Below are 27,471 nucleotides of genomic sequence, written 5' to 3'. Positions count from 1 at the left end.
CTGCCATTGTGCCAGGCTAATTTTTGTATTTTCAGTAGAGACAGTGTTTTACCATGTTGGACAGGCTGGTCTCAAACTCCTGACCTCAAATGATCCACCCACCTCGGCCTCCCAAAATGCTGGGATTACAGGCATGAACCACTGAACTTGGCCCTATATATTTTCACTTATGTATTTTTATAAGGAAAATCAACTGTTCCAGCACCACTACTGAGTATCAATTGTTTCCCCTACTTGAGCTGCAGTGCCAATATCAATGGCCATATCCCACTTATCAAATTTCTATATATGCTCCATTTTAATCTATTTTTTTTTTGTTTGACATGGAGTTTTGCTGTTGTTACTCAGACTGGAATGCAATGGCACGATCTCGGCTCACCGCAACCTCCGCCTCCTGGGTTCAAGCAATTTTCCTGCCTCAGCCTCCTGAGTAGCTGGGACTACAGGCGCGCACCACCATGCCCAGCTAATTTTTGTATTTTTAATAGAGACGGGGTTTCATCTTGTTGACCAGGATAGTCTCGATCTCTTGACCTCGTGATCCACCCACCTCGGCCTCCCAAAGTGCTGGGATTAAAGGCGTGAGCCACCGCGCCCAACTGCTCCATTTTAATCTTATGGGACCACCACAGTGTAGATGGTTGACCAATTGACTGAAATCTGTTACCTGGGACATGACTGTGTTTATATTTGAAAATATTTGGGAGTTGAGTAATTTTAAGAAATGATTATAACTTGATGCGAAAGGATAAGGGAACTGGTTATGCAAGAGAATGGCCTTAGTTTTTGAATATGCATTTGTAAGTATAAAGAGGCAAATTAGCATGATGCCTATAATTTCCTTTTAATTCGAATTGAAAAATTACATAAAGAATACCTGGCAAAGTATTAACAATTTATTGGATTTAGGTGGTGGTTATGTGGGTGCCCATTTTTTTCTACCTTTATTTAGGCTCCAAGATTTCATAATTAAAAGGGAAAAAAAATGAGGTCATGAGAGAAGGTGCAATTAAATTAAACATTAATGGGTCACCTCTCCCTGGCAGTTAGTGCTGAGAGTGTGGAGTGAGGATCAGCACATATTTATTCTCTTGAAAACCCACTCCCCCGAAAAAAATCCCACGAAAAAACCTTTTTAAAAAAAGATTTCTCTTTTAACACCCGCCACCCCTGTGAAACACTTGACAAAAAAAATCCTCGTCTCCACTGCCAGAAGCTTTTTCCTTTTCCTCTTCTATAACATAACCCAGTGAAGCAACCGAGAGCAACCCATCTGCCCCCTCGCGGCTCCGAAGCAACTTCAAGAAGGAACAGGATCCCGAGCCCTGGACCCTGGGCCCTACACCGCCACCTTCGTCCCGGCCGGCTGTGGGCCGCAGTTCCCTGGCGGTGGTGTAGTTCTGGATTCCAGGTGATTTTGCGTCTCTGCGGTGGCTCAGGCTTCCTCCCCAGCCCTCGCTCTCCTTTCACGGAAAGGTCGCAGCCTGTTGCCCTACCGGCAGGCAGGTGCGGAGGTGAGCCCAGCGCCCAACCAACCGCTGGCCTGCACCGCACATGACCAGGCCTGCTGGCCAGTCCTCTTCATCCCTGGCTACAGGAACCAGATCACCGGCGCTCCTTCGGAAACGCAGGATGTGGAATGTGCTTAAGACCCCATGAATTTTGATGTTATAAAAGACTTGCCAATACACACTAAGTAGTCTCAGCGTGATCCATCGCGGCCATAAATGGAGTGGGCAACATATTTATCAAAAATTTGGACAAACCTGTTGATTATAAAACATTGCATGATACATCTTCTGCTTTTGGTAACATCCTATTGTAGAAAAAACCAGGTTCTTGTCACAGGACCAGGAAAAGGCATGCAGACACTTTGAAGAGTGAGGGGGAACAGAATTTATTGGGTGGAAAGGCAAAAGGGAAAATAACAGCAAAGTGAGAGAGTCCTGCTAGTGGGTTTCCTACATCACAGATTGAATCCCAGGTCACCACATAGAAACAGGAGAGGCCAGGCTCCTCCCCCATTGCAAAGGGCACAAACTTCCCGAGGCTCCTCCCGGTACTCCCACTGTGTAGGTGGGCATTGCTCAGAATCAGTGGGGAGAGGTCGGCTTCACCCAGGACGTGCAATCCAGTCTATCAGCCTTCAGGTGCTTTTCACATCAGGTGCTTTGTGGTGGAAATGGTTTCAAGGGCGATGTAATTATACATTTTGAGACACAGAAGCATCTGAACGATCTATTAAAAAATGAATGCTTCTAGATGATAGCAAAGTCCTTGTTGGATTATTTAAGTCTTGTAAATAATGAGAAGCAGAACTCAAGAGTTAAAAAGTTCACCAATGTTTACAGGAAGATTTTTTTTTTTTTTTTTTTGAGATGGAGTTTCGCTTTTCTTACCCAGGCTGGAGTGCAATGGTGTGATCTTGGCTCACCGCAACCTCTGCCTCCTGGGTTCAGGCAATTCTCCTGCCTCAGCCTCCTGAGTAGCTGGGATTACAGGCACGCGCCACCATGCCCAGCTAATTTTTTGTATTTTTAGTAGAGACGGGGTTTCACCATGTTGACCAGAATGGTCTCGATCTCTTGACCTCGTGATCCACCCGTCTCTGCCTCACAAAGTGCTGGGATTAAAGGCATGACCCACCGCGCCCGGCCTACAGGAAGATTTTTGAAGACATGGATGGTGAGTACCTTAAAGATCTCTTTGGCGGCTGGGCGCGGTGGCTCACGCCTGTAACCCCAGCACTTTGGGAGGCCAAGGCTGGCCGATCACCTGAGGTTGGGAGTTCGAGACCAGCCAGACCAACATGGAGAAACCCCGTCTCTACCAAAAATAAAAAATTAGCCGGGTGTAGTGGCACATGCCTGTAATCCCAGCTACTCGGGAGGCTGAGGCAGAAGAATTGCTTGAACCGGCGAGGCCGAGGTTGTGGTGAGCCAAGATCATGCCATTGCATTCCAGCCTGGGCAACAAGAGCAAAACTCCGTCTCAAGGAAAATAAATAAATAAATAAATAAAATATAATTAAAACATTTTTTTATTAAAAGTTTTATAAATAAACAAAATTTCAATTAAATAACACCTGCAACACGACCTTAAAAAGGAGACTTTCAGCATAATAAACATATATGACAGACTCTTAGAGAAAATTCTATAAAGAAAGAATAAAAAGAATAGGTACAACAATTTTTCTCCTAATCAAGAACAAAATTCCTAATCTTTTATTAACATCAACTTTCTACTTTGAAGTCTAATCCTCTTATGAATGTAAAATACTGTCTTGTAAAATTAAATATATTTTTATTTTCTTATAAGTGACAATGAGATGCCTTCGTGATTTAAATATTATTCAAAACAGTGGCACAGTTTAAATTTTTAGAATTTGAGTACTAGAATTACAATCTTTGACGATGGAGTCTGTGCTATGTTCTAAAAGTACAGAAGAAAATGTCACTAAAACAGTAGTGATTTCATCTTTTCCCAGAGTGTATTTTCTGAGTTATTTCCCAGGGGGGTTTAGAACTTTTTGCAGTTTTAGTGATATATTCTGTGAAAGCCCTTAGTCTTAATAGGAATAACACATAGTTTTGATTGCCTTAAATTTTAATTGCTTCACTTGGCAAATTTATGTGTAAATTTCATATTCTGTGGTATTTTAATACCTTGCTTGTGTAGAAGAATAAAAAGAGGAATGAAAGTAACATTCAGTCCTTGCGTTGAGCTTTTGCCAAAGAAGTCTAAACAATTTCTAAGATGCCATTTAATACGGCCATTTGAGAAGCTTTTATATGACTCTTATAACTTTAAAATAGAGTCTTGAAGTTAATTAAAACTCACTTTGCTTGTGATGGGTTCTACATTAACACGGCAGAATTAAAAGGTAATTCTATATTACTAAGGAAAAGAACTGCCGTATGACAATAGTTCCCAAATTTTTCTATTTTTGCAGGCTGCCTTTTATGCCTAGATTTAAAAATACTAATTAAAAAATATAGTTTATTTCCATTTGTGATTTAATTTTATTTCTATAAATAAAAACTATAGATAAGTGTTTCATCTAAAAACTGCTAAACCAGACTTTCATTTTAAGGGTATGGCAGAAGTAAGGAAAGGCTAACCTGGTTCAATTACTTAACATATTATTTATTCAGGTAGTCACCAAAACCAGAATTTAAAATCTATTTTTAGTTAACTCATTTAAAGTTGATGTGTTTTATTCCTTTTTTTCCTTTTTGTGGCGCTCTTATTAACTGAATTACTGGAAGTCATGGGGAGTTCTACTCCTCCTAGGCTATCTTACCAAGTTCAATATTCAAAGCTTTATCTTTCTGCCACTAAGTTTAATTTTACATTAAGCTCAGTTTGTATTATGATATCAAATTCAGCCTGAGGGATTACTTAAACTTTCCTAAGGTATTTACAGATTTAATTTGTTCTTACATATGTAAACACCAAGAGAGTATTCCATTTAATATTATTTTTATTAAATTAACTTTGGAGTAAAAGATCCAAGAAAAGCCCTATACTGAAATCACATGTTTACTAAATCCTGGATTCTCTGTATAGTCTTCACATATTTCTACTTTACAATTCTTGTGAAATAATTCATTAAAAGAAGCAGGCAGATAATGACAAGTAAACTTTTTAATTATGTTCTAAGGTTGACAATTGCAGTTTTTTTATTTCGCTTGTATCATAATGGCGTGTAAGCATTTTAGGCCCAAGAATGCCAATAAGTAGAGCTCCATTTGGAGCTGTGATCAAGATGGCTAGAAATGCTACTGTCATCACATCCTTCGAATATGATTCCAAGTGCGGTGCGGAGATTCTTGCGGTTTCTAGAGCCAGGGGACCTAATACAGCCTGCATTTAGGGGTAAAAAATGGAGCATAAAGAAAAATGTTAAACTGAGTAAATATATCATATAAATGGCTCTGTTAAAATGAAATCTAGTACTAGACTATTAAAAAAAATGAAAGTACTCAGTAATTTTCATAAGTTATTCATCAATTCCCTGTTCTTCTTAGATGTGGAGGAAGGGTACAATATTGACAAATCAGCAGGCAAATATTTCCGGGTTGATTTTGTGCTCTTGTCCTCTCAGTTTTCCTCTATTCAAATACCTCTTTTGAGTGTTCATGTTGCCCTCATAACACCAGGAGTTCTAACAAAACCAGTTTTGCTTAGTTGTCTTTACCATGAACCAGTGGTTCTTGGCTACAACAAGACAACATAAAATATTAAGGTTTCTTATGGTTCTCTAGGATTTGTTGCCCTTCTTCTCATTGTTCTCTCTTTTCAGGGGCACTGTGTTATAACAGAACTGACAGCAGGCTTGGAATCTAGCAAACTGGGTTTGAATTCTGTTTTTACCACAACCAGGCTAGTGATGCTGCACAAATGATTCAAGCTTTCTAAACTTCTACTTACTTACTTGTAAAATGAAGAAAAAATATTTATCTTACTGGATGGTTGTGAAAATTAAATATGAGAATGCAAAGAACACCTGGCATACAGTAGGTATTCAGATAATAGTAAGTTTCTTTTTCCCCTACTCACTTCTCATACCCTGCCAGGTCAGAGAATGAATTCCCTTGAAGTTTTTGTTTTACAATGACTCTACTGGGTCACAAGGTTTTTTCCCTAGTTACTGTCTATCACATTATTTTTAGCAACATAAAGCAAATTTCTTGCTAACCCTCTTTCTTCATGTTTAATAATCTAGGCATGAAATTGCCTTAAAATTTGGGGGAATTAGATACCAACATATAACACATTTTCTATGGAGTTGCAAAGTAACAACATAACAGTAGAAACATTACCTCTGATATGGAACATTATGGGAAAAGAACCCCTCAATTTAAGATCAATTTCTATATCCTAAATCAATAATTTAAAATGGTATAATTTTTATATAATAACTTTTAATGTACTGAACACAAGCCAGTGTGCTGGAGGATGCAAGGGAGAAAAAGATAATCAGGGAGAAAACCAACTCTAAAGACCCTTACAGTTTAGAAGAGGATTTGAACATAAAAGAACTGCAAATAGAAAAAACAAAAAACAAACCCACTGACTTTTTTAAGAGACGATGATGATGAAACTAGAAATAATATTTATATAGTTATATGGCATTCATCATATAACAGATACCATTCTTAAAGCTTTCCCTTTAACAACTGATTTAATTCTCATAGAACCTTATTATGTGAGGACTATTATTAGATCGTAAATGATTTCCTCCTAGTGACTGAGATTTAATATTATTTCTTTAAAAGAATCCAATTGCCAACCTGATATTACATTTGTAAACTACATTCTTTCTTTACTCTCCTAGTAGCTTCTATTTTTCCACTCTAATTTTTATCAGTAACTGAGGAATAAGAAAAGGAGCTGAACCCTAGCCAATTTTATTTCAGCAGCAGAGAATGGCGGAAGAGGGTAAAGGTGAACATAATTTAAAATTAAAATTTAAAATATTTGTTGATCTTATTTACTTGTGACATTATCATTATCTATTATTGCTATTGTGACTCTACTTGTATAAATAATTAATTTTTTTATGTCTTGCCAGTTCCTGGAACCAGCTTGATGTTCTTTGTGCAGAAGCTAGCCTGGAGCCGGTAGACAGGAATAGGCAGAAGCAGAATAACACCGCAGGACTTGAGTGAGTGGTCTCTTTCCTCATACCTGCTTTTCTTTTTTCCCTGCTTTATGAAAATTATGAAATAATAAAACAAAATTGCAAGAGTATTGTTGGAAGGAGAGAGAACAGAGGGATGCATAGATAGCTGTAGATTTGTTATTCCCTACAGCAGACATTAAAAATAAATATTATAATTTATATTACTTGAAGGTAAGATAAAATAACAACATTATTAGTTGAGCACCACCATATGCCAGAGAGAATGCTAAGCACTTTACATGGATCCTGACAACACTGCTATGAAGTAGATACAATCATAGACTTCATTGTAAGACAAGAAAGAACACTGAAGCACTGAGAGATTAGAAAATAATTTTCCTGAGGTTATAGGCAAGTAACATGGTATTCAAAACAGGTAGTCTGGCCTTATGAACCTGCTTGTCTAACCATGATAATAGAGGTTTTGTTGCATGAAAATTTAGGAGCTTCTGTTTTGGAATAACAACTGAGAAAAGAACCACAGGAAATTGAGGTATATTATGCTGGCAATTAAACAGCCTAAAAATAAGTAGCAATATATTTTAGTAGGAGGAGAATATCCTTGAATAAGAGGGCAAGATTATAAGGTTTCCCTTTCTGTTCATTCATTCTTGTAGCAATACATATTTGCCTCCTGAATGTCAGGCACTGTGTTAAGTGCCAGGGAAAAATAATGAAAAACAACTGCAACAACCAGACATTGTCCCTGTCCTTACATAGGCTATCAAGGTTGGGGGGAGGGTAGAGATTTAGCCATCAACCAAATAGTTATACATATAAATGTGAAATTAAAAACAATATATGTGCATTTGTGTGATGGAGTGAGTGACAGAGACAGGAAAGATATTTTTTAAAAATCAATGTGTATCTATTTTACTTTACTTTTTTGAGACAGGGTCTCACTTTGTCACCCAAGCTGGAGTGCAGTGGTGTGATCTCAGCTCAGTGCAGCCTCAACCTCCTAGGTTCAAGCAATCCTCCTTCCTCAGCCCCCAAGCAGCTTGGGCTAAGGTGTGTGCCACCACACTTGGCTAATGTTTGTGTATTTTTTTGTAGAGACGAGGTTTTGCCAGGTTGCTCAGGCTGGTCTTGAACTCCTGAGCTCAAGCGATCTGCCCGCCTTGGCCTCCTGAAAGGCTAGGATTACAGATATGAGGCATTATACCCAGCCTGTGTCTCTACTTTAAAAAATCGTTAACAATTTAGCTTTGTTATATTCAGCAAAACATAAAAACTCCAATTTTCAGATATATTCTTATTATATATTTTAGGAAAATACAAAACATATTTTTACAAACTTAGGAAGCACTTACCATTGAAACTTTTTAATTTCAAAAGAATTGCTATTAAAACTGAGATATAAAAAATTACATTGGCTGGGCCCAGTGGCTTATGCTTGTAATCCCAGCACTTTAGGAGGCTGAGGCAGGAGGATCACTTGAACCCAAAAGTTTAAGACCTACCTACGCAACATAGCAGACCTCCTCTCTAAAATAAAATCAGAAAAAAAGGCTAGGCATGATGGCTCATACCTGTAATTCCAGCACTTTGGAAGACCAAGGCAGGCGGATTGCTTGAGATCAGGAGTTTGAGACTAGTCTGGTCAACATGGTAAGACCCTATCTCTACTAAAAATACAAAAATTAGCCTGGTGTTGTGGTATGTGCCTGTAATCCCAGCTAGTCTGGAGACTTAACGCAGGAGAATCTCTTGAAACTGAGACGCAGAGGCTACAGTGAGCTGAGATCACGCCACTGCACTCCAGCCTGGACACAACAGAGTGAGACTCTGTCTCAAAAAAAAAAAAGTCAGAAAAAAATTAGCTGGGTACGGTAGCAAGTGTCTGTGATCCTAGCAACTCCGGAAGCTGATGTGGCAGGACTGTTTGAACCTGGGAGGTTGAGGCTGCAGTGAGCTGTGATCACGCCTCGCCACTGCACTCCAGCCTGCATGACAGAGTGAGACCTTGTTTCAAAATAAAAATAAAAATGGTAAAATGTTACTTTTTTTTGGTTTTGGTTTGTTTGTTAAAAATGGAGTCTTGCTCTGTCGACCAGGCTGGAGTATAGTGGCACCATCTCAGCTCACTGCAACCTCTGCCTCCCAGGTTCAAGCAATTCTCCTACCTCAGCCTCCTGAGTAGCTGAACTAGTTACATTAATTTTAATGAATAGTTACGATCAAACATTTAAAAAGTAAGGCTAATAGCTCATATTTTGTAATTGGAGTAACATTTTTCATTTTGAATTTTAAAAGCATCACAATGAAAGCATTAAACAATAAACTTAATATGTTCTTACCTGGACTGTAGCTTTGGGCATCCATGCGCAAGCAATAAATATTTTCTCCTTAAAACTAAACCCAGCAAAACACATCAACAGATATGTGGTGAACATTCGAACACATAATGCCAAACTCACAGTAGCAACAGATATACCTACAACAGATGAAAACAAACATAAATAACAAAATATTTGGGAAGAAGTGTTCTTTATGCCCAGAGAAATGATTTCTAAAACTTTAAAAAGAGTTTTAAGGCTATTGTCTCTCCATGTCTTTATTTTTTACATAAAAACAATAATTATAAAAAATGAATATGATTGAGGATTCTCTGTAAAGTGCAAGAGATTATCTGATGGTGGAGGTACCATGAAAAATAAGACAGATGACATTTACTTAATTCTGAACTAATAGATTTTTTTTGAATACTTTTAAAATTATTATTATTATTATTTTTTGAGATGGAGTTTCACTCTTGTTACCCAGGCTGGAGTGCAATGGCGCGATCTCGGCTCACCGCAACCTCCGCCTCCTGGGTTCAGGCAATTCTCCTGCCTCAGCCTCCTGAGTAGCTGGGATTACAGGCGTGCGCCACCATGCCCAGCTAATTTTTTGTATTTTTAGTAGAGATGGGGTTTCACCATGTTGACCAGGATGGTCTCGATCTGTTGACCTCGTGATCCACCCGCCTCAGCCTCCCAAAGTGCTGGGATTACAGGCTTGAGCCACCATGCCCGGCCTAAAATTATTATTAATTTATTTTTTGAGAAGGATTCTTGCTCTGTCAACCAGGCTGGAGTGCAGTGATGTGATCTCAGCTCACTGCAACCTCCAACTCTTGGGTTCATGTGATTCTCCTGTCTCAGCCTTCCAAGTAGCTGAAATTACAGGTGTGCACCACCACACCCAGCTAATTTTTGTATTTTTAGTAGACAGGTGGTTTCTCTATGTTAGCCAGCTGGTCTTGAACTGGCAACCTCAAGAAAGCTGTCCTCTTTGGCCTCCCAAAGTTCTGGGATTACAGGCGTGAGCCACCATGTCCAGCCAATACCTTTAAATAAAAGTATTCAAAAAGTGCTGATCGTATCAAGTATTTTCCCTCAGAAAAGAACTCTTATATTTATTTCCTCAGATAACTCAGGGAAGATATTCAGGGCTGTCCTTGTTTTTTTTTTGTTTTAATTAATTTTTTTAAAAGAGCACACTGTGAAAAGGAAGAGCAATATGAAAATATAATATTGTATCAACATGTGTTTTCTGAAGAAGGTCCTTGTAGCCATTCAAAGATATATTGTAAATAAAAATAAAAATATTCATAAGTTTCTTAAATATTTTTGAATTTCATATTTTTGTGCTCTAATTATTCTTACCAACAGTGTTTGATTCAAGAGATGAAACGGATACTTCTGCTCCAACTAAACCAAAAAGAAGTGGTTGAAAAATATCCCATACATTTGTAATAATCTTTTGGACTTTCATCTATAGAAAAAAGAAATACATCTATAATTATTTTGACACATAAATATATTTCAGAAACTTAAAAAGTCTCATTTTTTTAACTTTTCAAGTTTTTTAGAGATGGGATCTTGCTCTGTTGCCCAGGCTGGAGTGTAATGGCAAATCATAGCTCACTATAGCCTTGAACTCCTGGGCTCAAGTAATCCTCTTGCCTCAGCGTCCCAAGTAGAACTACAGGTGTGTACCACCATGCCGGGCTAATTTTTGAACTAGTAACCTAGCAGCTGCCAGCTCATGCCGGGCTAATTTTTAATTTTTTTGTAGAGATGGCATCTCTCTGTGTTGCCCAGAATAGTCTGGCACTGCTGTCCTCAAGCTGTCTCTGGCTGTGGCCTCCCAAAGCACTGGCATTATAGGCATAAGCCACCATGCCTGACCTAAAGTCATTTAACATTTAATAAACTTAAGACATTCTATTTTTCCAAAAATGTTAAACTTAATTAATAAAAACTGAGCACTTTGATAGTTTTGCTCAAATACTTAGGTAGAATTTGATTAAAAGTAACTCACAAAGCAATAAAATAATACTATTTGGCCATTTTGTCATAGAATAAGTGATGTCCTTGGAATTCTAGCCATGTTTACTACGAGTTCCAGATTTTGTTTGTAAGTTAATTGAACAGAGATAGAACTACATCATGTCTGATCAGAACATAACCAGTTCATGCAAACATCTGGGTCCTCAGAAGGGGGTTGGGAATCCCTCAACTAACAACCATCCTGGAACCCAATCCCATTAAAGTGAATCCTGACATAGCATACACTACTAGGAAACAATTTGGTAGTCTGATAGCTCTGCTTCCAAAGAACCCATGTTGAATACTTTAAAGCTACTTTTTCCTTAAAACCAAACCAAAACATATATTAGATTCTCATTTATTTGTCTACCCAGCTTCCCTTTCTGTCTATGTTTGCTGATGGCTTGATTGTATATTTAGAAAACCCCATCATCTCAGCCCAAAATATCCTTAAGCTGATAAGCAACTTCGGCAAAGTCTCAGGATACAAAATCAACATGCAAAAATCACAAGCATTCCTATACACCAATAACAGACAAACAGAGAGCCAAATCATAAGTGAACTCCCATTCACAATTGCTACAAAGAGAATAAAATACCTAGGAATACAACTGATAAGGAATGTGAAGGTGATGTGAATACAACTAACGAGGAATGTGAACCTCTTCAAGGAGAACTACAAACCACTGCTCAATGAAATAAGAGAGAATACAAACAGATGGAAAACCATTCCATGCTGATGGATAGGAAGAATCAATATTGTGAAAATGGCCATACTGCCCAAAGTAATTTATAGATTCAATGTAATCCCCATCAAGCTACCATGGACTTTCTTCACAGAATTGTAAAAAAACAACCTTAAATTTTATATCAAACCAAAAAAGAGCTCACATAGCTAAGACAATCCTAAGCAAAAAGAACAAACCTGGGTGCATCATACTACCTGACTTCAAACTATACTACAGGCTATAGTAACCAAAACAGCATGGTAATGGTACCAAAACAGATATATAGACCAACGGAACAGAACAGAGGCCTCAGAATTAACACCACACATCTACAACCATCTGATCTTTGACAAACCTGATAAAAAACAAGCAATGGGGAAAAGATTCCCTATTCAATAAATGGTGCTGGGAAAACTGGCTAGCCATATGCAGAAAGCTGAAACTGGATCCCTTCCTTACGCCTTATACAAAAATTAACTCCAGATGGATTAAAGACTTAAATGTAGGACCTAAAATCATAAAAACCCTAGAAGAAAACCTAGGCAATGCCATTCAGGACAGAGCCATGGGCAAAGACTTCATGACTAAAACACCAAAAGCAATGGCAACAAAAGCCAAAATAGACAAATGGGATCTAATTAAACTAAAGAGCTTCTGCACAATAAAATAAACTATCATTAGAGTGAAGAGGCAACCTACAGAATGGGAGAAATTTTTTCCAATCTGTTTATCTGAGAAAGGGCTAACATCCAGAATCTATAAGGAACTTAAACAAATTTACAAGAAAAAAAAAACCCATCAAAAAGTGGGCAAAGGATATGAACAGACCCTTCTCAAAAGAAGACATTCATGAAGCCAACAAACGTGAAAAAAAGCTCATCATCATGGGTCATTAGAGAAATGCAAAGCAAAACCACATTGAGATACCATCTCATGCCAGTTAGAATGGCAATCATTAAAAGTCAGGATACAACAGATGCTGGAGAGGATGTGGAGAAATAGGAACGCTTTTACACTGTTAGTGGGAATGTAAATTAGTTCAGCCATGTGGAATACAGTGTGGTGATTCCTCAAGTATCTAGGACTTGAAATACCATTTGACCCAGCAATCCCATTACTGGGTATATACCCAAAGGATTAGAAATTATTCTGCTATAAAGACACATGCACACGTATTTTTACTGTGGCACTGTTCACAAGAACAAAGACTTAGAACCAACCCAAATGCCCATCAATGATAGACTGGATAAAGAAACTGTGGCACATATATACCATGGAATATGATGCAGCCATAAAAAAGGATGAGTTTATGTCCTTTGAAGGGAAATGGATGAAGCTGGAAACCATCATTCTTAGCAAATTGACTCAAGAACAGAATACCAAACACTGCATGTTTTCAATCATAAGTGGGAGTTAGACAATGAGAACACATGGACCCAGGGAGGGAAACATCACACACTGGGGTCTCTTGGGGGGTGGGAGGCTAGGGGAGGAATAGTATTAGTAGAAATACCTAATGTAGATGATGAGTTGATGGGTGCAGCAGACCATCATGGCACGTGTATACCTATATAACAAACCTGCACATTCTGCACATGTATACCAGAACTTAAAGTATAATAATAATTTTAAAAAAGACATGAACAACACTGTTTTTGACAGTACTGTTTGTAAATAACAAAAAGTAGAAAAGATTTCAATGTCTGTAAATAGAATACTGGTTACCTAAAAAATGTAAGGGGGTTTGATATTTGGGAGTGGGGGATAAAGAAATCTTTTACATTTTATTCTATGTTTCACTCTTTTACAAGCATTTTTATTTTTTATTATTGATTTGTTTGTTTGTTTATTATTTATTTATTTATTATGGAGATGGAATTTCACACTTGTTGCCCAGGCTGGAGTCCAATGGCATAATCTCGGCTCACTGCAACCTCTTGCCTTCCGGGTTCAAGCGATTTTTCTGCCTCAGCCTCTTGAGTAGCTGGGATTACAGGTGCCCGCTACCATGCCACCACACCTGGCTAGTTCTTGTATTTTTAGTAGAGACAGGGTTTCACCATATTGGCCATACTAGTCTCAGACTCCTGACCCCAGCTGTTCTGCCCGCCTCGACCTCCCAGAGCTCTGGGATTACAGGCTGAGCCACCATGCCCAACCTTTTATAAACATTTTTCATGGATTAATTGTATAATTAAAAATTTAATGAATAAAATAATTAGATTGATAAAAGTAACATAATAATATTATATAAAACTTGCGAAGAAGAGAAGCCTGAGGTGATAACTCAAGTTCTGATTGCATATTAGTGTATTTCCAGGTGCTTTTCCTAAATATTTTATTTTTTTTGATTGATTCATACACTTTCTCGAGGACACAAAACCTTTTGGAACATTTTCCAACCAGACTGAGGGGATTTCCTAAATATACATTTAAAAATTCAATTATTTTAGCTTTAAGAAAATAGTGTATTAAAAATATTCACCTTTTCTTGGGACCATTTTGTCCCAGCAATGAAACTCAACACTAGTGTGCATAATCCTCCAGATCCAAGTAAACCAATACGTTGGCTGCCTAAGACAGCAGAAACACACATAGTCAAAACAAGAAATCCTCTCTTCAATGAAAGTTCTTCCTAGAATTAGATATTTAGAAATTAGTTTACATTAAATATATAATACATTAAATATATAATACAAGATATATATAATACAATATATAATCAAATCTTATATATTTATTTATCATACATTTTTGACCATTTGAAATTGTCTTTAAATGTTATATTAAATGTCTAATATTTTGATTTTCTTTCTCACCATATATTTTAGCTGACTTACTACCAAGTAATAAAATTTGCAATTAGTAAAGTTTCATCTCCTGCCACATCTCTGATATTAATATCAGTAAAACGTTTAAAGTATTACTTTAAGACAAAAAGAAAAGAGACCCATAAAATCTCCAGTTTCATATAACATATCCAATGAATTCTTTTTTTCTTTTTCTTTTTTTTTCCAATGAATTCTTAAAAGATAATATTTGAATATCTCTTTGGCCAATATAATTGTTACAGCTAAATTAGGATGAAAATTACAGAAATACAAAAGTAATTACGCATTTACCTTTAAAGCAGGAAATGGCTAAGTTTAAGAGTGCTGCCTATATCAAAGTAGAGTAGGAGTGAATATAAGTCAGAAAATATGCAGAAATAAATGGAAACCTATCTTCCTCAAAATGTTTAAGGAAAAATTTGGGGGAATTATCAGACATCAATAGGCAATTTAGTAGAGAAAGGGAAAGTATAATTCAGAGGGATACTCTGCATTAAGTATATTTTTTGATATTCCTTTTTTGCCAAATCAGGAAGCAGAGACTTTAATCAAAGCCATTGACCTGTGTCAATCACTGCTATGCTCAGTTTTAAGTACACAGGTGGCATTGGAGGCTAGTTTTAGAGAAATAATAGAGTTAAGTGTTAAATTTCATGGATCTTACCAAAGTTTAATGCTTTGAAAAAAATGTCTAATACTATACTTCTATAAAATAGATTCTTTATTTACCTGGTCTTCACTTGGAAAATATCGAAGAAAAAATCCCAAAACAGTTCCTGCCAGCAGACTAACACATACGTTCCTTATAGAGTATAGGATGTTATGAACTATACTACCTGTAAAAGCACACAATAAAAAAAATTCACAAAGAAATATTTTCACATACACTACACACCAGAAAAGCAAATCTGGGTGGTTCATGAAGAAAAGTAAGGATTTAATAGAACACATATATGAAAATTGTCTTTTAATAGTAACACATATGAAAGCATGTAGATCTATTCAGTACCTTAAATATATACTCTCAAATAATTTAATATATACGCACAACTCAGAAATGTCCGTTGTATAAATAGGTCAGAAAACAAAGACTTAACAAGTCACAACATGCTCCCCTTATATAGCCAACTTAAAAGAGCAAGTAGTCCAGGCGCAGTGGCTCATGCCTGTAATCCCAGCACTCTGGGAGGCTGAGGCGGGTGGATCACTTGAGGTCAGGAGTTTAAGACTAGCCTGGCCAACATGATGAAACCTCATCTCTACTAAAAATACAAAAATTACCTGGGCATGGTGGCGCACACCTGTGGTCCCAGGTACTCAGGAGGCTGAGGCAGGAGAATCACTTGAACCCAGGAGTCAGAGGTTGCTGTGAGGTGAGATCGTGCCACTGTACTCCAGCCTGGGCAAAAGAGGGAGACTACGTCTCAGAAAACGCCTGTAATCCCAGCACTTGGGGAGGCCGAGGCGGGTGGATCACGAGGTCAACAGATCGAGACCATCCTGGTCAACATGGTGAAACCCCGTCTCTACTAAAAATACAAAAAATTAGCTGGGCACAGTGGTGCGCGCCTGTAATCCCAGCTACTCAGGAGGCTGAGGCAGGAGAATTGCCTGAACCCAGGAGGCAGAGGTTGCGGTGAGCCGAGATTGCGCCATTGCACTCCAGCCTGGGTAACAAGAGTGAAACTCCGTCTCAAAAAAAAAAGAAAAAGAAAAGAATAGACCAAATGAGGTACAAGAATGGAGAGAGACTGAAACACTTGTGACATTTAGCATATGGCTGGTAAGGGCTATATTAATGATTTTTCTTTGATGTGCTATATGAAAAATAAACACATGATTTTAACATAAAAAGAACTGTAAAAACAACATAAAAAAATTTTGTTCCAGGGTCAGTCCTATATTCAAGGATCAATTAGGATTCCAGTATATTCAAATATCTGCTTTTGGTGAAGAAAAAAGATAAAAAAGATTCCAGTGTATTTTATATTCATGAATATTAATATATTCATACTTGCAATAAGTAAAAAAATAAAAATAAAAAAGATTCTGAGTCATAAAAATAGTTCATTTAAGCTCTGGGTAGTGGATTCAATATAGTCAGTAAGTATATTTTTAGACATATTTTCTTCTAAGTCTAACAGGCAGGGCATGGTAGGCTCACACCTTTAATCCTAGCACTTTGGGAGGCCAAGGCAGAAGGATTGCTTGAGCCCAAGAGTTTGAGACCAGCTTGGGCAACAGAGCAAAACCCCATCTTCACAAGAAAATTTAAAAATTAGCCAGGTATGTGGTGTGTGCCAATAGTCCCAGTACTCAGTAGGCTGAGGAGAAGATCCCTTAGGCTCAGGAGTTCCAGGCTGCACTACAGTCTGGCTGACAGAACAACACCCTGTCTCTAGAAAATAAAGTATAATAAAAATAGGAAATAATAGAAACAGAGTGATGTCAGCCAAATGGTGTGGAATGGGAACCTCCAAACCTTGATTCTCCACAAAGATACCAACTGAACAACAATATATGGTCTAAAAGCTGTTATGGAGTTCCGTAAACCATTAAGTAGTAGAACAGGTAAGTGCAAAGCCAAGAATAGTGTTATTGATCAAATAAGAAAAGCTGTTGCACTATACTCATGATAGCCCTTTTCCAAGCTGGAACAGGTTGGTGTGACTGGGAGAAAGCACTCAACTTGTAGCTTCTCCATTAGCAGGGAAAAAGAAGACTGGAACGGAGCATTTTTGTGAGGTTGCCTGAAGCTCTCTCTTCCTCTAACTTGACACCCAACCTGCATACTTTCAATGCGTGGGAGCCACTGAGAATAATATCTCTGATATAATACCTGAATATAATACTGATATAATACTCTGAATAATACCTCTGAGAGGTCAGGGAACCTGCAGTACCACAGAGAGATACCAGAGGGAGCAACAGCTTCAGAAAAAGAAACTGGCAAACCTCTACTTGGGATATTGCACGTATAAACCCAAAGAAGATGCACTCCCAGAAAAGGTTTGAGAGGCCGCTAAAACCTATAGCCAGGCTGATTCAGGTAAAGGTCTTCTGTAGGAAGCCAGTTGATAAAAACTGGAAGAAGTAGCAGTTTTTTCGAACGTCCAAATCTCAGCAAAAATAAATAAAAAATAAAAAACAACAAGGCATAAAAAGAAACAAAGAAACCTAATGACTAAATTAAAGGAGCAAAATAAATCTCCAGAAGCCAAACCTAAAGAAATGGATAAATGAATTACCTGGAAAAGAATTCAAGTTAACTCTCTTAAAGAAGCCCAATGACAACACCAATAGACAACTAAATGAAATCAGGAAATAATTCATGAACAAAATGAAAATATTAACAAAGAGAAACTAAAAAAAAAAAAAAAAAAAAAAAGAACTCTGGAGCTGAGGAATAATTGAATTGAAAAATTCACTATAGGAAATCACCAACAGACTGTAACTCTCCAATGGGTTCACCTTGTTTGTGCCCTGCCTAGACAGAGCTGATTTACCAACACAGAGGAAATGCAATGGTGAAAGAGTAACTCATGCAGAGCTGACTCTGCATGAGACTGGAGTTTATTATTACTTAGTCTTCCCAAGCATTTGGGGATCAGAAGTTTTAAAGATAATTTGGCAGGTACAGGCTTGGGAAGTGGGGAGTGCTGATTCAGTAGGTTGGAGATGAAATCATAGGGGGTTGAAGTGATGTTTTCTTGCTGTCTTCTGTTTGTGGGTGGGATGAAAGAACTGGTTGAGCCAGATTACCAGTCTGGGTGGTGTTAGCTGATTCATCCAGTGCAGGGTCTGCAAAATATCTCAAGAACTGATCTTAGGTTTTACAATAGTGATGTTATCCCCAGAAGCAATTTGGGGAGGTTCAGACTCTTGGAGCCAGAGGCTGCATAACCCCTAAACTGTAATTTCTAATCTTACAGGTAATTTGTTAATCCTGCAAAGGCAGACTGGTCCCCAGGCAAGAAGGGGATCTTTTTTGGGAAACAGCTATTAGCAACTTGGTTTCAGAGTCAAACCATGAACTGAATTTCTTCCCAAAGTTAGTTTATCCTACTCCTGGAATGAACAAGGACAGTTTAAATGTTAGAAGCAAGATGGAGTTGATTAGGTCTGATCTCTTTCATTGTCATAATTTCTTCAGTTATAATTTTGCAAAGGCAGTTTCAATCACATCAAGCAGAAGAAAGAATCAGTGAAACTGAAAACTGGTCATTTGAAATTATGGAGTCAGAGGAGAAAAAGGGAAAAGGAATGAAGAGTGAAGAGAGCCTAAGAGAGTTATAGAATGCCATCAAGTAGACCAATGTATGCATTAGGAAAGTGCCAGAAGGAGAAGAGAAGAATAAAAGTCATTATCAAAAAATAATGACCAATAACTTCTCGATTTAAGGAAGGAAATGGACATTCAAATCCAAGAAGCTCAAAGAACTCCAAGTTAGATAATTTGCAAAAGACCTACAACGAGAAACATTGTAATCAAACTGTCAAATTCAAAGACAGAGAGAACCTTGAAAGGAACAGAATAAAAGCAACTTTTCACATACAAGGAAGATGTCATATGGTTATCAGTGGAATTGTCAGCAAAAACTCTAACAGGCCAGAAGAGAACGGGATGATATATTAAAAGGGCCAAAAAAGGCCAGGCGCGGTGGCTCAAGCCTGTAATCCCAGCACTTTGGGAGGCCGAGGCGGGTGGATCACGAGGTCAACAGATCGAGACCATCCTGGTCAACATGGTGAAACCCCATCTCTACTAAAAATTACAAAAAATTAGCTGGGCATGGTGGTGCGTGCCTGTAATCCCAGCTACTCAGGAGGCTGAGGCAGGAGAATTGCCTGAACCCAGGGGACGGAGGTTGCAGCGAGCCGAGATCACGCCATTGCACTCCAGCCTGGGTAACAAGAGTGAAACTCCGTCTCAAAAAATAAATAAATAAATAAATAAATAAATAAATAAATAAATAAATAAATGGGCCAAAAAAAAAAAAAAAAAAAAGTCAACCAAGAACAGTATAGCCAGTAAAACTGTACTTCAAAAATGAAGGACAAACAAAAACTTCCCCAGAGAAGTAAAAGTTGAGGAAGTTGATTACCACTTGACCTACCTTACAAAAAATGTTAAAGTGAGTCCTTCAACTGGAAATGAAAGGGCATTGGATGGCAATACAAAATATAAACTTCTTTGGTAAAGGCAAATATATGAGTGAACACAGAATTCTGTAATACTGTAATGGTGATAAGTAAAACACTTTTTTCTTTACCTTTTCCTTTTTTCTTTTGAGACAGGGTCTGACTCTGTTGCCCAGGCAGCTCTGCTGTCCTGGCCTAAAGCAGTCGTCCCACTTCAGCCTCCCAAGTGGCTGCTGCTACAGACATGCACCACCACACTCTAATAATATTTTTAAATTTTTAGTAGAGACAAGATCTTGCTGGCCTCAAACTCCTAGGCTCAAGCAATCCTCCCATCTTGGCCTTCCAAAGTGCTGGGACTACAGGTGTGACACCCAGTCTATAAATCACTTTTAATTGAAGCACAAAATTTAAAAGGTAAAAGCATAACTTTATCAAATTATGTGAATGAATATTCAATATAAAAATATGTATTGTGTGTCATAAAAAAAGTGAGGAGATGTAAAGAAGTAGAGTTTTTGTATGTGATTAAAGTTGTCAATTAAAAAAAAATTGTTATAACTATGTTTTCATGTAATTCTACAGTAACCACAGATAAAAGACCTATAGAAGATACACAAATAAAAATGGGAAAGGAATCAAAGCATTTCCAAAAAAAGAAATCAATGAAACATAAAGGGAGGCAGGAAGAGAGGAAAAGAGGAACAAAATAGCTCCAAGACATATAGAAAACAATTAACAAAATGACAATAGCAAGCCCTTCCCTATCAGTAACTACTTTAAATGCAATAGGTTAATTCTCCCATCAAAAGACAGAGATTGGTTGAATGGATTAAAAAAATAAACAAGATTCAAATATATACTACATGCAAAAGACTCATTAGATCTAAAGACACACAAGGTTGAAAGTGAAAGGATGGAAAGAGATAGTGCAGATGGTAATCAAAAGAGAACAAGGATGGCCATACTTAGACAAAATAGAGTTTAAATTAAATATTACAAGGGACAAATACTTAAATTAAGTATTACAAGTGACAAGGACATTACATAATAATAAAAGGGCCAATTGACCAAGAAGGTATAGCAATTATAAATATATATGCAACTAAGAGTCCAACATCTAAATATATGAAGCTAATAGGCAGAATTGAGGGGTGACATAGAAAGCAACATCATAACAGAAAACTTCAATATTCCACTTTCAATTATGGATAGTACAACCATACAGAAGATCAACTGGAAAACAGAGAACTTGAACAACATTGTAGACCAATTGGACCTATGTGACATATACAGAACAGTTCACCCAATAATAGCAAAATACACTTTCTTCTCAAGTACATACCAAGCCTTTTTTCCAGGACAGATGGCATGCTAGTCCATAAAACAAGTTTTTAAAAATTTAAGAAAACTGAACTTATTCTAAGTATCTTTTCTGACTACAATGAAATGAAATAAGGAATTCATAGCAGAAGGAAAAAGGAAAAGTAATAAATATGTGGAAATTACAAAAATACACTTTCTTAAACAACTGATTGGTCTGTGTGCCCAATCAGTTAATATTGACTGTTAGTTTGATTGAGGGATGCTTAGATGGCTGATGAAGCATTGTGTTTGGGTATATCTGTGAGGGTGCCACCAGAGGAGAATGATGCATGAGTTAGTGGATTAGGAAAGAAAGACCCATCCTCAACATGGGTGGGCATCATGCAATTGGTTGTAAGTGTGGCTAGAACAAAACAGCAAAGAGTAGGAATATTCTGCTTGCTTAGATTTCTTTTTTATGAACTCTCTGTCTTCTGGAGCAGTATGCCTTTTTCTCCTTTTGCCCTTGCACATCAAACTCTAGGTTCTTTGACCTTTGGACCCTGGGACTTGCATCGGCAGCCTTTTGGGAACTCTCCCGCCTTTGGCCTCATACTAGTGGCTGCACTGTCAGCTTCTTTGGTTTTGAGACTTTCAGATTTGGACTGAGCCATGTCACTGGTTTCCTTGGGAGCCATGCTCTAGGTTTCTCTCATTTCCCAGCTTATAGATGGCTTATTGTGGGGCTTTGCCTTTGTAATCATATGAGCCAACTCTGTTTAATAAATTACCTTTCATATATATGTAAATATAGTCTCTTTTATATGCATGTATATGTGTTTATACCTGTATCTATATTTCCTATTGGTTCTGACCCTCTGGAGAACCCTGCTTAATATATGGCCAAAGAATAAGTCACAAGGAAAATTAGAAAATGTCTTGAGACAAATAAAAATGAAAATGCAACATTCCAAAGCTTCTGGAATGCAGCAAAATCAATATTAAGAGGATAGTTTATATATCTAACTACCTACATTAAAAAAGAAGAAACATCTAAAATCAGCAACTTAACTTTATACCTCAAGGAACTAGAAAAAGAAGACAAACTCAAGTCAATGTTAGCAGAAGGAAGGAAATAATAAAGTCTAGAGCAGAAGGGTGGGCACGGTGGCACACACCTGTAATCCCAGCACTTTGGGAGGCCGAGGAGGGCGGATCACCTGAGGTCGGTCGGAAGTTCGAGACCAGAGTGACCAACATGGAGAAACTGGGTTTCTATTAAAAAATACAAAATTAGCCTGGTGTGGTGGCACATGTCTGTAATCCCAGCTACTCCAGATGTGAAGGCAGGAGAATCACTTGAACTGGGAGGCAGAGGTTGCGGTGAGCCGAGATCGTGCCATTGCACTCCAGCCTGACAACAAGAGCAAAACTCTGTCTCAAAAACAAACAAAACAAACAGACAAACAAAAACAAAAACAAAAAACCTCTAGAGCAGAAATAAATAAAATAGAGAATAGAAAAAAAACAGCAAAACTAGTAGTTTCAAAGTTCAACAAAATTGACAAATCATCAGCTAGGGTACCTAAGAAAAAAATAAAGAAGACTCAACTTATTTTAGAAACAAAAGAGAAGACATTGCAACAGATGTTACAGAAATAAAAAGAATTCTAAGAGTCTACTATGAATGATTATATACTGACAAATTGGATAACCTAGGAGAAATGAACAAATTCCTAGTAACATGCAAGTTACCAAGACTAAGTCATAAAATAAAAATCTGAATAGACTTATAACTTGTAACTGAACCAGGAATCAAAAACCTCCCAGCAGAGAAAAGCCCAGGACCAGATTAATTCACTGCAAAATTCTACCAAATACTTAAAGAATTAACACCAATTCCTGGCTGGGTGTTGTGACTCACATCTGTAATCCCAGCACTTAGGGAGGTCAAGGTGGAGGACTGCTTGAGTACAGGAGTTTGAGACCAACCCTGGGCAACATAGTGAGACCTCATCTCTACAAAAAATAAAAAAAAATATCTGAGCATAGTGGTGTGTGCTTGTAGTCCCAGGTACTCAGGAGGCTGAGGTAGAAGGATTGCTTCAGCTTTGGAGGTTGAGGTTGCGGTGAGCCATGATCGAGCACTGCATTCCAGCCTGGGTGACAAAGTGAGACCCTATATCAGAAACAAGCAAAAAACCCACCGATTCCTCTCAAACTCTTCTAAAAATTTGAAGAGGAGGGAACACTTCCAAACTCATTTTTTGAAGCCAGTTTTACTCTGACATCAAATATAAACAAATATACTATAAGAAAACTGCATACTAATATCGCTGATGAATATGCAAAACTCCTTAACACAATACTAGCAAATAGAATTCAACCACATATAAATAGTAGTATACAGCATGAACTAAGTGAGATTTATTTCTGAAATGCAAAGTGATGCAAAATGATTTTTGTATGGGTTCACACAAAAATTATTCAGTGTAATGCAGAACATTAACAGAGTGAAGGGCCAAAATCACATGATCATCTCATTTAATGCAGAAAAAGTATTTGACAAATCCAATACCCTTTTGTGATAAGAACACTCAATAAACTAGGAAGAGAAGCAAAATATCTCAACATGATAAAAGCCATATATGAAAAGACATAGCCAACATTGCACTCAATGGAGAAAAACTGAAAGCTTTCTTCCTAAGGTCAAGAACAAGGCAAGATTGTCCACTCTCTCTCCTATTCTCAAGGTACTGGATTGTCTTTCCCAGAGTAAGTAGGCAAGAAAAAGAAATAAAAGTAATCCAAATTGGAAAGAAAAAAAAAGAAAAGAAAAGTATCTCTCTTTGCAGATGGTATGATCTTTTATGTAGAAACCCTGAAAATTTCCACAACAAATATGAAGAATAGGTACAAATATTTCTTTATATGTTCAACTAAGTATTATTTTTTAAATTAAGAAATATTTTTTTTTTAGATGGAGTCTCACTCTGTTGCCCAGGATGGAGTGCAGTAGCATGATCTTGGCTCACTACAGCCTGCACCTCACTACAGCCTCTGCCTCCTAGATTCAAGTGATTCTCCTGCCTCAGCCTCCTGAGTAGCTAGGATTACAGGTGCCCACCACCATGCCCAGCTAATTTTTGTGTTTTTAGTAGAGATGGGGTTTCACCATGTTGGCCAGGCTAGTCCTGACCTCAAGTGATTTCTGGGCCTCCCAAAGTGCTGGGATTATAGGCATGAGCCACTGTACCTGCCAATTTTTTAATTTTTAAAAATATTTTTATAGCAGCATAAGTATTATTTTAATAGTAAATATTGGAGTCAACTTCAATTTTGAACAAGATAAGTAATTATGATGCAGCACATTGAACAGTCTTCCATCAAGCTAAACAACAATTAAAAATGACATAGATATATATTTACTGAAAAGAAACACGTTTGTGATATATAGTTAAGCACAAAATAATTCAGGTTATAAGAACATATGGTCAACATTCACCGATTTTTATAAGAATATTTGACAGATGGGAAGAGGAGGGGAGGGGAGGGGACAGGAGGGAGGAGAGGGGAGGGGTAGGGTATTTGGGTGGATTTATATCAAAAGGTTCAGAAGGAAATGATTTTTTTTTCTGGATGTGACTATTGCAGATTTTATTTTTAACTTCCCCCTTTTCCTTGTTTATTTATATTTTCTGATTTTAAGAGAAACTATATATATTACTTTTCAACTTAAAAATACTTCAGTGTGAGAAGTCCCACACGGGTGCTCCTCTCTTTTGAAAGAAAGAAAGCTGTTCTCTGGGCCAGGTGTGGTGGCTCACATCCATAATCCCAGCACTTTGGGAGGCTGAGGTGGGAGGATCACCTGAGGTTGGGAGTTTGAGACCAGCCTAACCAACATGAAGAAACCTCGTCTTTACTAAAAATACAAAATCAGCCTGGTGTGGTGGTACATGCCTGTAATTACAGCTACTTGGGATGCTGAGGCAGGGAGAATCCCTTGAATCTGGGAGGTGGGGGTTGCAGTGAGCCGAGATTGCACCATTGCACTCTAGCCTGGGCAACAAGAGCAAAACTCTGTCTCAAAAAAAAAAATTTAGTGCTTCAATAATACAGAAGAAACTCAGTTTCAAACATTGCAGATAATTAAAGCATTACTAACTGTGGAAATGGTTTACTTTTACAATTTCTGTAGTGATATTTAAGACCCGATATCACCTTGGGAGTTAGAACTGGTACAGAATCTTGTCCTAACACTACCAAAAAGGCATGTAGCTGTCCAAGCTCTATATGTTTATGCTGTCTTATAATAGAGCAACTAGTTGTTTATTAGGATGGCCAAAAAGGCACATTTCAAAAATGCCTATTAAAATATTAGTAGTACAAATAATAGTGTTGCTTAATTTTTTCTAATGAGAACTGATAAAATTCCAAAGCAACATAAGCAGATAAATAGTAATAATATAGTTTAATCAAATTAACTGTAACATCATTATTAAAATGAGATTATGTATGTTAAGTAGTGGTATCTTAAGCCACTGAAATATCTTCCTCGATCTAGCATGAGTTTTCTATGGAGATTAAAAAGATGTGAAATTGAAAAATCTTGGTTAATAAATGAAGACGCAAAGCCAGAAACTCTGTTTAAAGAACTAACAAAAAGGGTCATGAATGATCTGGTGGTTGTTACATTTACTTGTTTACCCGTGGAAAAGACTATACTCAAGCATGTATTGAATCCAGTGATAGCCAGAATGTCATCCATACTGCTAGCAGCCATTAGTAAGGTTGGAATGCCTTTCTTAATACCATATCCATTTTCTTGCAACAGCAGCATGGAAGGGACAACAACAGCAGGAGAGACAGCACCTAGAACAAAACTGAAAGAAAGACTGAAAATCAACTTTAAAGTATCTTTTAAATCAAATAGTTTTTATAAGTACAAGTCGTTTATAATAACTTTACATTGTTTAGAAGAATTTCAAATTTGAGTGAATGTAATTTAATGGTTATAAAACTTTCATGCATTGTTTAGTGCTGGCTAAAAGGTTACACAGATGTGGTTTAAAATGTTGGGCTGAGCATAGCTTGCAGCCTCTCCTTCTATTCCTAAATCTTTGAAGTGAATATGTAAAAGTAATAGAAAAATTCATAACCTAACTAGAAAGCAAAAAGTGAATCCTCAATGGACAGGAAACTAAATATATCCCAGGAAGATAAGAGACAGACAATTTAGATTGAAAAAAGGAAACTATAAACCAAAATGTGTGTAAGTAAGATTGCTTCAAAAGATATGTGTGCCTCTAAAACTGCCCCAAACCCTGAAATGGCAGATTCTGGGAGCAAGAGAGACCTCTGGGGAAACCAAATTGTTGATTATTTGGAGTACCACTGTAAGAATGGCCAGATAAATCTTCCTTCCACACATTTCCTACTTCTTGAGTAAGTAAGGATTGAAGGAACAGAGATGTCTTCCCCCCCGCCCCCCAAAAAAGAAAAACAAGTGTGGCCACCTAAGTTACAAAGGCAAATAAGAAAATTTCTGGAGTGGGTGATGACACTTATCAGGAATGGAAAGATTCCTACTCAGATTACCTTCTGTTGGCATATCTTAATCAGAATTTTGCCTCATCTCTTCTACATTTATTTTATAAAGGCTGAAGTATATCCTGTGTAGAAATGCTCTTCGTGCTCCTGCCAGAACCCATTTACGAGGTTAGTGAACAGCTGCTGCTTGTTGGCTGCTAACATCTGCAGGTTCTAGAACCCTTGTCCTGCTGACAATCACCTACCTGGGTATACTAGGGAGGTTTTGCACTGCTCTACCTTCCCTCCAGAGAGCATCTGCCAATGACTGACTGATGTGAGGGTATAATCATTTTGCCTATTTGCTTCTGGTTATACAACCTCTATAGTGCAATTTATGCTACAGATTTCCCTGTGGACGCAAGAAGAGACTAGTCTTCTCTAAGACCACATATTGGCCTAGTTCAGTGGTTCCTGAACTCTGCTGCACATTGCAATCACCTGTTGTATTATTTTTCTCATTTTGCTTAACAAACAATTCTCAAACATAGGAGCTTCAAACAACAAATATTTATTGTCTAATGAGTTCTATGGGTCAGGAATGTGGGTATGGCTTAGCTGTATGCCTTGACTTAAGATTTCTCATGAGGCAGGTAGAGGTGGGAGAAAATCTGCCTCCAAGTTCACTCATGTAGCTATTGCAAGCTGTTAATGGCTACCACAAAAATACATTTAAGTACATAGACCAGCAACACTGTAAAGCAACTACACAATCAAGTCTTTTTTTTATTTTTATTTTTATTTTTGAGATGGAGTTTTGCTCTTGTTACCTAGGCTGGAGTGCAATGGCGCGATCTCGGCTCACTGCAACCTCCACCTCCTGGGTTCAGGCAATTCTCCTGCCTCAGCCTCCTGAGTAGCTGGGATTA

At 37.5% G+C, this 27,471-nt stretch overlaps 1 protein-coding gene and 1 long non-coding RNA gene across 15 annotated transcripts in view; one reads left to right on the top strand and one right to left on the bottom strand.

The window, feature by feature from the left end:
* Positions 1-3,023: 3,023 nt before the first annotated feature.
* Positions 3,024-27,471, bottom strand: part of SLC9B1 (solute carrier family 9 member B1) — an 88,424-nt gene continuing 63,976 nt past the window's right edge. For 7 of the 14 annotated variants that reach the window (XM_054253108.2, XM_078366752.1, XM_054253109.2 and 4 more), the window contains 7 exons: positions 25,713-25,896; positions 22,189-22,285; positions 15,293-15,399; positions 14,218-14,367; positions 10,339-10,447; positions 8,989-9,125; positions 3,024-4,866 (listed from right to left, as the gene is read on the bottom strand). In XM_054253108.2, coding sequence (XP_054109083.2) covers positions 4,648-4,866; positions 8,989-9,125; positions 10,339-10,447; positions 14,218-14,367; positions 15,293-15,399; positions 22,189-22,285; positions 25,713-25,896 — 1,003 coding nt within the window. In that variant the 3' untranslated portion in view covers positions 3,024-4,647. The remainder of the gene's footprint in view (positions 4,867-8,988; positions 9,126-10,338; positions 10,448-14,217; positions 14,368-15,292; positions 15,400-22,188; positions 22,286-25,712; positions 25,897-27,471) is intronic. The other 7 variants (XM_035293216.3, XM_035293217.3, XM_035293218.3 and 4 more) reach the window with 2 other exon arrangements.
* Positions 6,347-27,471, top strand: part of LOC144576518 (uncharacterized) — an 803,862-nt gene continuing 782,737 nt past the window's right edge. Inside the window, exons 1-2 of the long non-coding RNA XR_013533007.1 lie at positions 6,347-6,450; positions 6,578-6,670. This is a non-coding gene — a long non-coding RNA (uncharacterized LOC144576518). The remainder of the gene's footprint in view (positions 6,451-6,577; positions 6,671-27,471) is intronic.

This window comes from Callithrix jacchus, chromosome 3 (assembly GCF_049354715.1).
Source record: "Callithrix jacchus isolate 240 chromosome 3, calJac240_pri, whole genome shotgun sequence".
In the NCBI taxonomy this organism is placed as follows: domain Eukaryota; kingdom Metazoa; phylum Chordata; class Mammalia; order Primates; family Cebidae; genus Callithrix; species Callithrix jacchus.
Note: the sequence above shows the minus strand (reverse complement) of the source record. Positions and strands in the feature narration are given on the sequence as shown.